The sequence below is a fragment of the Brachypodium distachyon genome, chromosome 1, assembly GCF_000005505.3.
Source record: "Brachypodium distachyon strain Bd21 chromosome 1, Brachypodium_distachyon_v3.0, whole genome shotgun sequence".
Taxonomy (NCBI): Eukaryota; Viridiplantae; Streptophyta; class Magnoliopsida; order Poales; family Poaceae; genus Brachypodium; species Brachypodium distachyon.
Genome location: NC_016131.3, coordinates 50,016,288 through 50,029,554, shown reverse-complemented (window position 1 = coordinate 50,029,554; position 13,267 = coordinate 50,016,288). Strand labels below are relative to the sequence as shown.

At 46.1% G+C, this 13,267-nt stretch overlaps 2 protein-coding genes and 1 pseudogene across 4 annotated transcripts; 2 read left to right on the top strand and 1 right to left on the bottom strand.

Moving 5' to 3' along the window:
- The first annotated feature begins 95 nt into the window (after positions 1–95).
- LOC100827951 lies at positions 96–3,922 on the top strand. Of its 3 annotated transcripts, none has more exons than XM_003561159.4 (2): positions 96–1,513; positions 2,709–3,922. In XM_003561159.4, the coding sequence occupies exon 1, from the start codon at positions 205–207 to the stop codon at positions 1,507–1,509; it is 1,305 nt and encodes a 434-aa protein (XP_003561207.1). In that variant the 5' UTR covers positions 96–204; the 3' UTR covers positions 1,510–1,513; positions 2,709–3,922. The 3 variants fall into 3 exon arrangements, with proteins under 3 accessions (XP_003561207.1, XP_024313512.1, XP_010228105.1); XM_024457744.1 differs by having other exon boundaries at positions 2,653–3,922; XM_010229803.3 differs by lacking the exon at positions 2,709–3,922 and adding an exon at positions 1,825–2,175.
- Positions 3,923–6,382: 2,460 nt separating this feature from the next.
- LOC100827636 lies at positions 6,383–7,962 on the bottom strand (annotated as a pseudogene).
- Positions 7,963–7,965: 3 nt separating this feature from the next.
- LOC100827335 (transcription factor GTE1) lies at positions 7,966–13,178 on the top strand. Its single transcript, XM_003561157.4, has 8 exons — positions 7,966–8,217; positions 8,432–8,593; positions 9,192–9,269; positions 10,931–11,155; positions 11,253–11,348; positions 12,176–12,234; positions 12,334–12,484; positions 12,845–13,178. The coding sequence occupies exons 1-8, from the start codon at positions 8,038–8,040 to the stop codon at positions 13,007–13,009; spliced, it is 1,116 nt and encodes a 371-aa protein (XP_003561205.2). The 5' UTR covers positions 7,966–8,037; the 3' UTR covers positions 13,010–13,178.
- Positions 13,179–13,267: the final 89 nt, after the last annotated feature.

Below are 13,267 nucleotides of genomic sequence, written 5' to 3'. Positions count from 1 at the left end.
AATTTAGGACGTCCATGCATTTCCCCCTAGATTCTGGCCTGAATAAATCATAAATCATTTCTTCCTAGATCGGATAAAAATAAGCAAGGGCTTGGCCAATTGGCCTGTGTGGAGACTGGAGAGCAAAACTCTGCTGCCCTTTGCCTCACTGTTTCGCTACGCCCCCTAAACCTAGCTCGTCTCCCCCACCGCCGGCCGCCACGAATGGCCTCGCCTTCGCTTACCCCCGCCGCCCATCCGCCGCTCCCGGACGCCGATTCCCCTCCGCCGCTCCCGGACGCCGATTCCCCTCCACCGCCACCGGACGACGACGCCCCTCCGCCGCCGGCCCAGGATCCGCAGGCGTCCCTCCCGGCCGACCTCCTCGAGGACATCTTCCTCCGCCTCCCGACCACGTCCGACCTCGCGCGCGCCTCCGCGGCCTGCGCCGCCTTCCGCCAGATCGTGACCGCCCTCCCCTTCCGCCGCCGCTTCCGCTCCGTCCACCGACCCCCGGTCCTCGGCTTCCTCCGGGACGACTTCTACCCTTGCAAGCCTCCCCACGCCTCCGCCCCGGCCGCTCGCGCGCTCGCGCAGGCCGCCGACTTCGCCTTCTCCTTCCTCCCCAACGCCGCCGGTTGGAGCCCCCGCGACGCCCGCGACGGCCGCGTCCTCTTCTCCGCCGTCCCCGCCTCCCACGGCCGCGGCGACTTCGCGGACGCCACCTCCACCACCTTCGTGGACCTCGTCGTCTGCGACCCTCTCTCCCGCCGCTACGTCCAGATCCCGCCCGTCCCGGACGACGTGGCGGCCTCCATCGAGGGCTGCGGCATGCTGGATTTCGAGCCCTTCCTAGCCCCAGCCAGCAGCGAGGACTTGCAGGAGGTGGAGCCGCCCTTCAGGGTGATCGGCAAGGTGCTGTGCGAAACCAAGGTTGCCGTCTTCGCCTTCTCTTCACGCACCGGCAAATGGAGTTGCCATGGCTCAAGCGCTCTGTCCAATGACGTTGTGCTGGATGCATTGTATGAACGGCGCCACTACGTGCACGGCTGCTTCTGCTGGCTGTTGGAATGGATGGAGAAGTTGCTCATGCTCGATGCACATACGATGGAGTTCTCCATTATCGACCTCCCGCCTGGCAACGATGAGAGACGGCTCGCCATTCTGGAGGCAGGAGAAGGCAGGCTCGGTCTATTAAACATTGGTAGGAACACATTGGATCTATATTATAAGGTTTGGCGGAACAGAGGTGATGGCAAGCAAGAGTGGAAGCACGAGACGATGGAACACCCCTTGCCAGACTATCACTGGCGTATCATAGGATCAGATGAGGAGTACTTGCTCCTGAGAGGGATTTCACTAGATTGGCCCTGGTTCGGAAACTCTTCGTCGCAAGGCCCAGATATAGAGTATTTTGCACTAGAGCTCAAGGCACTGCGGCTTGAGAGGATGTATGTATCGAAGCACAAAATGTTGCACGCTCATCTGTATAGAGGCTTCTCACCAGCGTTCTCGTCACCGAGTATATGAAGTGGTAAGCTTGCTACCATAAACTTACCTTGTTTTCAGAAGTTGGGAGGTAGTTTATGCTGTCAATTTGCTTTGAGCTCCATCTTGTTCCCATGGCTCATTCCCTTTTTGTGCATCAAAATTATCTTCTGTCAGCCACTGTCATGAACTCATAATGTAACTCATGTGTTATCAAATGATTCATTGCTGTATGGCTGCCTTCCATTTTCTTGTGCTGTTTGTAAAGAAAATCAAACTAGGGAAATGATATCAGGATTATTTTATCCAACGTAGTAGATCTTCTAACTTACTACCATAAACTTACTTTGTTTTCAGAAGTTGGAAGGTGGTTTATGTTGTGCTTTTGGCTCCTTGCTCCTATAGCTCAGTTCCTCTTTGTGCATCAAAGTTAACTTCTGTCAGCCACTGTCATGAACTCACAATGTAACTTGTCTGCTGTCAATGATCCATCGCTGTATGGTTGCCATCCATATTCTTGTGCTGTCTCTGTAAACGAAATCAAACTAGGGAAATGATGTCAGGATTATTTTATGCAACATAGCAGATGTTCTAGCTGAAGGTATATTTGCACTAGTTGTTTTGGGTTTTGAACAGAATTGTCACATCTAGACTGGTGCCATATGACCTGTATGACAATTATGTATCTCATAAACTCCTTTTAGTCAATCTGATGTGGTAGTACTAGGGTACCATAGCTTAAGCTATTAACATATCCATTAGTAAACAATGGAGGCAAAAAATATATTTGGAAGCCATATTTGCGAATCCCTCCATCCACAAAGGAAGGTTCTTTTAGCCATGAGCAAGGCAGTAAATAAAGAATATGCTGAAGTTAACATCATCACTTCTCCTTGCTCTCAAGTGCTCTAACTGTCTGTAAAAATTTAATCCGGACAGATTTAGGGACAAAAAACTGCGAAAATCTCCTATATATGTTTCTGAGAGATTACTTGACTAGCTGTACACACTTGTTCTTTTTTTAGTTCCCTACATGAGCATTTGTGCCTGCTACACTTGTATCACATAGGCCATAGGTTATTTCGAAGAACAAGAAATAGACAAAACAGAACAGGAAATGATAAGTTGAGAACTTAAAAATTGTTTCTGGAAAGATGCATTGTTGAAGTCTTTTCTCTTAATCAGCCCTGCTCTTAATGAAAGGAGTTGTTGAAGTTGATCTGCTCATACATGTTCTGCAGTAAAGTGGACTTTGGGTGGTACAATGAGGATCCGATGTTGCACATACAATGAGGATCTGATGGTGCTCATACAATGAGGATTTCACATCGGCTAGGGAAAAGGAGAAAGTTCTGCATATATGGAGAGCGACCCTAAGTGGCTGAGATGCTCTGAAGGTGGGTCTCATTTGTTTTATTGAGAATGGTGAGTTCATTGATGTTTGGATGGATAGATGGATCCCAAATGTGAAGAGACCAATCTGAAGAGACAGCACACATAGCGGGTGTCTTTCTGTCACGATCGCGGGCATGCAGATGACATGTACATCATGCTCTGGGGGAGTGCACATATGCAAATACCTTCTGGTTATCCATGAAGGAACAAGCCAGAATCAAATTGCTGCATCTACATCCACTCACCTGGGCTAGTGATCTCTGGGAGCGATGGTAAGCGCACCATCTGATTGCTGTTTTATTCTCTGGCATGTGGTTCATATGGTCTTCGAGGAAAATGCATTTCATCATGGTGAAGAGCCACTAAGTGTAGTTCATGCTTGCTGGTGGGCACAACCATCAAAGGACAGCTATGTGCCTCTGCTGGGCATAATTAGTGTTAGCGCGTAGGAGAGCTTACTAAGAAGACAGGCATGAGAGGTGCTGTCTCTAGGACACACGATGGAAGCTTCCAACCTGGAATACTGCAATGGTGTACTGCAGTGGCAGGCGCCCTTACTGCCAACGCACTGTCATATCGAGATGGTATTCGCATGGTTGCTGGCTCAGGAGCTTCGTTTGCCCATTTGCTGAAACTCATTCCCCAAGTTTGGTGCACCTCTGGAGATAGATGGGTAGTAACAGAGAGCTTTGCTTAACAGGAATTTCGACTCCTTTGACTTTGTTTTTCGTAAACTTGAAGTCAACTTGGTTGCTCATGTGTAATCGAAGCAGGCGACACCTGCTGCCTGCTACTCTGGATTGTGGCTGGATTGAGCATGTACCGGATTGCTTGATTATTTGCATACACCACGTATATCCTGGTGATGAATGAATGAAAGCTCGTTCAAACAAAGGGGGGAGTAAATCCTTTAGGCTTTGTTTGGATGTAGACATTGGGAAGCTTGGTATTGTATTGGTTCCAATGTCAAAACCACATGATATTGATATTGAGGTTGAATGTCAATATTTATGTTTGGATGTTTAGATATGTGAAACCTAAACTTGATATTGGGGTTAAATGCCAAATCTTGTTTGGATGGTCAAAAGTAATGAATTGCAATTGGTAGGATGATTATACTATTTTATACGAATTGCCATAAGAACATACACATAACCGACAAATGAGAAAAAAAAACCACGGAGACTACCGGCAATTAGACAGGACAGACAATACAGGAAGATGAATGAGATGAACTGCTCCACCAACAGTACGGAGACTACCGGCAATTAGGCTCGAGGGCAAACATTACAGCAGCGCCAACTAGTGTCCGACCAAAACAAAAATCAATTCATCCCGTCTGCTAGTTCAACTCTATGCTGTCAACTCCCGATTCGACCTGCTACTTCCACAGATTGCCACCGACGCCGTCGTCTCATCCACACGCGCCGCCGCCTCCACTCAAGCCGTTGTCTCCTTGAGGAACCCACATGCACTGGAGATCGCCTCCGTCCCTGATTTCCTTCAACTGCGAGCCGTCTTCGAGGGCGCTGCTGCACTGCATGAGGGCGCCGCTGCCAGCGCCGGCCGTCTGCGGAGGGAGGGCGATGGGAGGGAGAGAGGGCGGCAAGGCAGGAGAGGACCCTAGGAGGGAGGACAGCGTGGAAGGAACAAAAGGTCCGGCCCCGGAGGAGGAGGCGGGCGTCGAGAACAGATGTTGCGCGTGCCTGGGTGAGATAGAAGCAATGGCTGAGAAGGGGAAAAAGGAGAGAAAATAATGCGTCCGCTGGAGGTCGATCCCGGGTGCTCGATCGAAGGAACAAGAAATCCCGAATGTTGACCAAAGTCGAGCGTTTTGGTTCAGAATTGGACCCGAACCAATTTTGCCTGTTGGGCTGGTCCTCAATATTGAGACCCAATGCCATGGACGAATATGTAAATCAGCCAAACAGCTTGATTCTTGATATTTGAGACTTACACAATGCCAATGTCCAATATCAAGGGTCAATGTCTACATCCAAACAAGGTGTTAATGCAATCTAGAGTTTGATCCAAAGGGACGGAGGGAGTATGTACTATACTTCATCTGTTTCAAAATAAGTGATGTGGATTTGGACAAATTTGATTCATTTAATATGTGACGGAATGAGTATAAACTAATCTGATCCCACGCTCAGTCCCCTTCGACCCGGATCTTGTTTTAAATAAAAAGGGGTCCATTTTCATTACTCCCTCCGATTCTAAATTGTTGTCGAAATATTACATGTATCTAGACGTTTTAAAAAAATAAATACATTCATATTTGGACAAATTTCGAGTCAAGAATTTAGCATCAGATGGAGTACTTAAAAAAACTACTAGTAGGTGGTACGTGATAAAATCACACTACTCCCTCCGATCGGTATTACCTGTCTCAAATTTGTCCAAATACGGATGTATCTATGTGTAAAAAGCATTTAAATACATGTAATATTAATATTTCGACAAGTAATTCCGGCCGGAGTGAGTACAACTTTAGTGCTGCACCGACCGATGAGGCGGTGACACACACGAGCGATATCGACTAGCCAATATCAGTTGACATTTTATTCCAACGACTTTCAGGGATTCAAAATGCAGCTAGCTAGCGCAAGGGGAAATGGAATAACCTATAGTCGAAATCAACGAAATGGAAAAGCACGTGAGAGACTGCAGGACGCGTGTTTGCCGTCGGGTCGACGGCGCCGTTAACCTTGGCGACGACGGGGTCAACCGCGGCGCCGATGGGAAGGATGCTGATGGCGCCGTCTTGCACCACGGGGAGGAGGCTAGGCTCGCCTTTTTCGACGACGGGGATTTGCGGGTTGGCGACCGCCGACCACCAGCAGCAGCAGCAGCACTGCATCGCCCGTCACCGGCTTCGTCGTTGTGGTGGCCATATCGATCGATCCAACAACCCGTAACGTAGCTGTATAAGTGATCTATGGGTGCACAACGTACAGACCACACTCGACGATTTCTAGCTTTTGTGCGTGTGTTGTACTTACAGTGATGATCTGGCTTGCTCGCTCTCGTGCCCTTTTATATTAAGGCAAAGGGCGTATAGTACCGATTTTCCCGGATCCCATGCACGCCAATCGATGCCTGGCACGTGGCGCGAGACGTTAAGAAAACCAGTCGCTCCCGCGTGTCGTAAAACTGAGCCAAGAATCGATTTGTCAACTGGCTTCGCTGGTCACGCCGCGAGGATTAAAAGTAAAACGGAGCAGTACTTGAAAGGATTAAAGGTACCGGATCTCTTGATGATTGCCATACAACATGTATATATCCTGTTGAACAAATTTTCTCACTTCTGTTAGCATGTCTGAGAAATCCTTTTCTTAGAGGCGCCTGAGAAATCATTATACACCCTCCGTCCTAACATAAAACTTCGGAACATTTTTGTGATTAATTGTTGCTTGGTATAGTAATAGTCTGTCAAATTGAACGACACCGAAGATGTAGCGGATTAGCGGTAGGATGGATGGACGTTGCGCTCCATGCATCCTCATAAAATTAATTATTATAGGCCGGTGACGGTCAGTTCCTTCCTGAAATGCGAGATCTGGGGATGTTCTCGACGCCGAGCTTCCTGAAGTTGCTGTTCTTCCTGCTGGTACCGAAGAACCTTCCCGAGTTGTAGCCATGGTACCTAGCGGGGTTCTCGGCGCTAACCAGCTCCTCCAACGGCTCGACAATGGTGCCGCTGCCGGGATTAAAGAAGCAAGGCATGGAGAACCTCTCCTTCTCTGCATTGACCGACACCCGGTGCTCCGCGCTCTCGTACCTGTCGTTGCTCCATACTTGAATGATGTCGCCGACGAGGGAGGAGTCCTCGACAGGCCTGACGCGCACCCACTGGCCATCGGTGCGTCGCTTGACGTCGAGCCTGCCGACGTCGTCCTGGTGCCGGCCCACGCCGAGGGCGAGCTCGGGGTTAGGCCACGGCGGGCAGTGGTCCAGCCGGATGAAGGTGGTTGTTGTCTGCGGGTCGGAGAAGAACCCGTGCATCCGGTCGGGTCGATCACCCTAGGCTCCGGGAGATAGCTCCAGGCACTTTAGTAACACTCAAAAGATATCAATTGTTTATTATGGTTGGTTCCATTAAAACATGGTGCTAAGTAACAACTCATTCTTCAATAGTGATTTAGTGGTTACTTAGATATTGGTTTCCGTGTGGTACCAGTTTTTTTAGCAAGAAACCATCTCCTTCTCTTTGCTCTTCTTTTTTCATTCACATCATCAAAAAGCTGCCATGTCATGTTTTAGTAACGGCTGACTCACCTTGTTGGAGATAGTTGTTACTATCTTTAAGTTTTGTTATTCTCTCACATCTAAGTAACAGCCTTAGTAATGGCTCGTTGAAGATTTCTTTATTAACACATTAGTGTGAGCCATGTGCATGACGATGCATGATGAAGTATAATAAGTGTTCTCCTTTCCTCGTCAATTTAAGCTTTTGAGTGAACTACGGTACGTGCATGAAACTCAATGGTAGTTAATTAGATCATGACCTCAACTCCGGAAGATTCTGGGGCCACTTGTTCTGGAACACGAGCCCGCCCTGATCGGTGACCCCAGTCGGCAGCGGCTCGTGGGGAGCGAGGTCAAACACATCCTCCCAATCCCTGTCCTCAGCGGCCAGCAAACGACGTGGTAGCCAGCGAAAAACGAAGCCTCTCGCCGTCGATATATTCATCCGTTTCTCTTTTTGTTTCTCCTGTTACACTATCGTACATTGAGTTAGGTAAAGAAAAAATTGGCGTGCCAAAAAAGGTAAAGAAAAAATTGCCAAGACTTTTGAGTTAGGTAAAAACTCAACTCTTAAAACTTAAAGAACTTTCAAATTCGAAGTTTACGAAACCATTTATTTTTCAGATTGAGAAAACTAAGAACTTTTTTTTACACGTACCAAGAACTTTTTTTTTAGAGGAAGAAAACCAAGAACTGAGAAAGAAGCATTTGCGAAGAGAAGCAAATTAACCACTAAAGCCCAGAGGGCAGGGCACGGCCCACACTATCTAGTGCCACTTCGTACGGCCCACATACCAGCGTGTATATCTGATTGAAAGGCCCATCAAGACCGCCGAAGAGCCCAATCATTTGCCGCAGCCGCAGCACTCTCGCTCGTACTCGTACTCGTACCCGCACAGCCGCCGGAGACACGCGAAACCCTAGATGGTGCCGGAGGACGGCGCGCGAGCGGCGGCGGTAGCAGCGGCAGCGGAGGAGGAGCGAATGCGGCCCATGGATACGGAAGCGATGGAGACACCCGCCGCCGGCGAGGAGAAGCCCGCGCTTGTGGAGGCGGACGCGTTCCGGCGCCAGGTTGAAGACATCGCCTCCAAGGCCGACGTGGTAACGCGCCCCGCCTTAACCTGATAAGTAAATCCCGTCTCGCCTTTCCGTAGAGGATGCGGCCGTGCCGCCGGAGAAAGATTCGTTTCGCGAAATGCCCTTTCAGGGTCATTGTTGTGCTCTCGTAGTCTCGTGTTCCTTTTTGCCCTAGAATTTGGGGGCACTGTGGTCTCTGATTTTGGAATTGGGTGGTGGTGTGGCGTGTGTAATGCAGCTGGAGAAGAAGGTGAACGAGGTGGTAAGGTTCTACGACGGCAAGAAGCATGGCAGCGGGGGGCGGAAGGCTGGCGGTAGCGGCAGGTATGCCGCCAACGGTGGCAGCCACTGCAAAGGGATGTCCGAACTTATGCGCCAGTTCGGTGGCATCATACGCACGGTGATTTTCGAGAGCTGGGCCTGGACCCACAATTTTAGTTTACCTTAATTTATAGTGTCGTGTTTGCGGGAGCATGTTTTAGAAAGTCGGTGTGGTGCTAAAGTTTGTAATTACAGGTTAATTGTTGGGATTGTCTGCACGTATTGGTCCTGCTCCTTTTCAGTATACATAGATGTTTTTGTTTCCGGGGACATGGATGGAACTTACTATCTAGTTCTTGTGGGTTATGGATATCGGTAGTCCATTTTCAATTTCTGGTCTTCAGGCATAGTGAATTAAATAAGTGTAGTGCATTTTATCGTAATGAGATCATCTGAATGTAATTTTTTTTACCAGCCTTTGTGAATCTTAGATGCGGATTTTCATAGGCTATACTTTTGACATTGATTCTACCGTTATATGTGTGAAACCTTATTCTCTAGTTCTTTTATGGCCTAGTACTCAAAACAAGTTATGGTTCTCTTCTTCAGGCCCCTTTCAAATTTGTATAGCAGTTAAAACTTATAACATGCGACTGCCTTTCCGTACGGAAAAGCTTTCAGTTACCTTCGTAATAAGTTGGCACCTGTTCTTCTTTTTAATATTTGATTTCTTCCAGGTCACGAATCATGACTGGGCAGAGCCATTTCTGAAACCGGTAGACGTTGTAGGTCTTCAACTTGATGACTATTACAAGGTAACACTGCCTGTACATTTTGTCCTGAATTGCTGGAATTGAATTCCCAATGCAACTTATTTGAATTCAAGGGGATACTCATTTAGATTAGATATACCTGATGCGGGCCAGCAATCCGGATCTAAAATATGCAAACAGATTTTGATTATACTAGTGTTTTGCCCGCTGCGCTCGTATTTTTGGCAGTTCTTAACATGTTTGAAGAGATAGTTTCTTGCACGTGCGTTGCCAAATTTCTATAAGATTCAATCCTAGAAATGGAAAAAGCAATATAGAAAATTTTTAGGCTTATCGAAGACCGAGATAACTTGATAAGAAAACACAACTGAAGATGTATGTTTTCTGCAAACTGCAAAGAATAATGTTTCTCACCTCCAGGCCACTGGAAAAAAATTAAGAAAAAAAATACCAGAAGAGAATCATTCTATTGAAACCAATGAGTTTAGTCCTTTCATCTGTTTGCTCTCAAATACGACTTACCAAAATTGTTGCTATCTTGGGAGTGATGGCAGATTGGAAAGATTGTTGGGAGAACCTTTGTTTGGCAAGCCACTTTTAGGCCTCGTCTCTTTTCTCTCTTTCGTTCACTTTTTCCAATTGGGCCACACCAATTCTCCCTCCTGGGCCAACATCCTTGAGAACGCCCAGCCCAGCCCCGCACGAGTGCTCATGCTCTTCCTCCTCACGCTAGGAACAGTACACACGCAACGACCGCTGCAATCTCCGCCACCGACGACGCCTGCTCGTCCCACGACCCGTCCGGGTGCTCTGAACCACACCCGACAGCCCTCCCCTTCCTTTCCCCCTCCTCAATCTTCCCCAAATCACGGCTGAACCACCTTCGTGCTATTGATGGCGCGCGTCGTCGCAGCAGCTCCCATTGGCCAGATCAGCATGCCGGGTACGATCTGAGAGGACGAACCGGCGCGGTGGCGGTGGGAGCACGGGCTTGGAGGGTGACGCGTTAGGCTTTCTTTCTTTTATTTGGATTTTGAAAACTGACGGTTAGGAGGTGGCTTTGGAAACGGACAATGCGGGACTACGGACGGGGTGTGACAACGGACGAAAAAGGGTGGAAATCTTATGTATTTTTTAGATAGGTATAGATATATATATCACCTTATCCATGAGTCACTGCAGGATTTGTGCTTTCTGTCTCCATTCTGCTTTCAATTGATCACACTGTGACGAGATCTCTATGGTCACCTCTAATGAGAAAAATTTCAGTGGCAGGGAAAAGAGTTTCCTATGTTTGCTATGAACTCCAAATACTGTAATCCTCCCATAACTATGTATTGGAAGCATGCCTTAGTAGGTTATCAGTTTATGTTATTAGCTTGTAACTCCAGATACTGTAATAATCTCTAATCTATAGAAGTAAAATTGCGTACTACATTATCGGTACCTTTTTTAGGTGTTAATTAATTTGGTCACTTATTCTTTACCTTTGTTAATGTACTTCAAATTGATGGAGCCGTTGAGTTGTAGCAAATATATTGTCTATATATTTTAGTATATTGATAGATCGGAGTTGCTACGATTTTTCTTTTAGTATTTTGATCCTTACCAAACTGTCTCGAGTGGGACATTTAAAATTTGCTAATATTTCTTTCTGAAGCTTGTTTGCAGTGCTTCATATCTTTCATTTCTACTCGTTACAGATTATTACCAAACCCATGGACTTCTCGACCATCCGAAACAAAATGGAAGGGAAGGACGGCACCAAGTATAACAATGTCCGAGAAATCTATTCTGATGTTAGATTAATTTTTGCCAATGCAATGAAGTACAATGATGAACATCACGATGTTCACATAATGGCCAAGTTATTGCTTGAGAGATTTGAAGAAAAATGGCTCCACCTTCTCCCTAAAGTTGAGAATGAGGTGTATATTTGTAGTCACATATTTTTCCATTTCGTTTTCACATGGATGTATGTATTACTTTCATTAGACAATAATAAGTTGCATCCTTTTGTTTTAGGAGAGAAAAATTAAGGAGGAACCAAATGATGTTCCAAGCACAAACACTTCTCCAGAAGCAGCTATTGCAAAATTAGCAAAAGATACCGATGATGAGGTCAGCCCTCTCATTTATTGTTTATGTTACTAATTCTGTTCTGTTCTGCCCGGAATGCTGAGATCTTCCATTTTTGGAGCTCGACCAGTACACAAAACAAAAGCACAAATCACATACCGGTCGTTCTGGCCGATGAATGCAAGCAGGTCATCCTCATGCCACCAGACAAAATTATCATTTTACTTGGTGGATTATGAAATCCCACGCTTGCTCTTCTGTCAGCTGGCTCCTTATAAATGCAGCTACTCTACTCTCTTCAGACACCACTAGCGATGTGGTACTATTGTCTTAGAAGTCACAGAGAGCGGCATACTTAACTATGCTGGCCATAGCCACAATTCTCTGTTGAAACACAAGTATCTGGCCATGTACAATATGAGTTGCATGTCAGCCATTCCATGCTACACCAGCCCAATCACCATTGATTATTGTTTATAATATATAGAAGTCCAGAACGGAATAACAGAATACTCTGGCATCGAAACATTCCATTCCATACAAACCAGATTGGTGACTGGAATGGAATTAGTAAGTATGACTTCAACTCCCGCCCGGTATAAACTGTTCAGAACAAGAAAAACACTCCAGGTCTTTTGTAGAGTGTTTCTATTATTGTTCAGACCGTTTGTCTATCAGCGGACCGATATGAACTATGTTCTTGACTAAGGGATGTGGCCAGCCTTAGCAGTCTTATGTATCCTGGTTAAAGATATGTCTCGTATGTTCACAAGCCAATCACATAAAATGTCTGCAACCCTTCTGTGTTCCCATGTACCAGTTATTGTTATTTGTTGGATCTTCAGTGCTTTCTCTGTCTCTTCTCCCAGCTAAATGAGATCAATAAGCAGCTAGAGGATCTCCGGAAAATGGTTGTTCAAAGATGCAGGTGAGCCTTAAATATGTTCATCTTGTGTATATTGGTTTCAGTGTCTATAGGTTTACAATACTGAGCCTATGAATGTTTTCTAAAATCTTGATGCTGTAGGAAAATGACCACAGACGAGAAGAGAAAACTCGGTGCAGGTCTCTGCCACTTAACTCCAGATGATCTTAGCAAGGCACTAGAGATGGTTGCACAAGACAATCCTAGCTTCCAAATTTCAGGCGAAGAAGTGGACCTTGACATGGATGCTCAGGTAAAATCTGCATCTGCCAACCCCAGCACCCATCATCTTATATACTCCCTCCGTCCCAAAAGTGATGGTGGTCCGTTCACCTTGTCTACCTCTTGGGGTGACATGTTAGATTGTTGCAAAAATTACCTCAAGTGCTACTAATGTACTCCCTCCGTTCCCGAAATAAGTGACGTGAATTTGTATAGATGTTTATACAAATCCACGTCACTTATATCAGGACGGAGGGAATATAATAGGAAACTAATGAGCGTGTCGTGTATGCTAAGCTTGGCATCACTGGTAACTTTGAGCAGTCTAATTTTTCTATTTGTATTTAGGTAGTTGGTTATCGTTTTAACCATGCTTCTTGTGCTGGTGCAGACTGAGACAACTCTCTGGAGATTGAAGTTCTTTGTGAGGGAAGCATTGGAACGACAAGCTAAGGCTGCCCCTGACAAAACTGACGAAAATGCAAAAAGAAAGCGCGAGATCTGCAATGCTCTGGCCAAGACTAATTCAAAACGAATCAAGAAGCAACCTCAGTGATCCTTTAACTATGGCCTTTCTGTTGGTTCAGGATGTTTCTGTCAAAATAGCTGTCGTGGAACAGTTTTCTCTTGTGAAGAAGCCATATGTATATATAAATAAACATGCATTTGCATTAGTCTATAATTGGTCTCATGTTCTTACAAAGAAAAAAATTTGACCTTAAAAATGCTTACTTAACAAATATAGCATAAATTAGTAATGGACTGCTCGATGTCTATTACTATTACAGAAAAAAGGATTTGTATTCTGCATATC

What these genes read in the sequence shown, in the direction of transcription:
- LOC100827951 (XM_003561159.4), top strand. Translation starts at nt 205, where the DNA reads ATGGCCTCGCCTTCGCTTACCCCCGCCGCCCATCCGCCGCTCCCGGAC.
- LOC100827335 (XM_003561157.4), top strand. Translation starts at nt 8,038, where the DNA reads ATGGTGCCGGAGGACGGCGCGCGAGCGGCGGCGGTAGCAGCGGCAGCG. An exon ending in CAAAAGATACCGATGATGAG is followed by an intron (nt 11,349 to 12,175) that starts GTCAGCCCTCTC and finishes CTCTTCTCCCAG; the next exon opens with CTAAATGAGATCAATAAGCA. An exon ending in ATGGTTGTTCAAAGATGCAG is followed by an intron (nt 12,235 to 12,333) that starts GTGAGCCTTAAA and finishes TTGATGCTGTAG; the next exon opens with GAAAATGACCACAGACGAGA.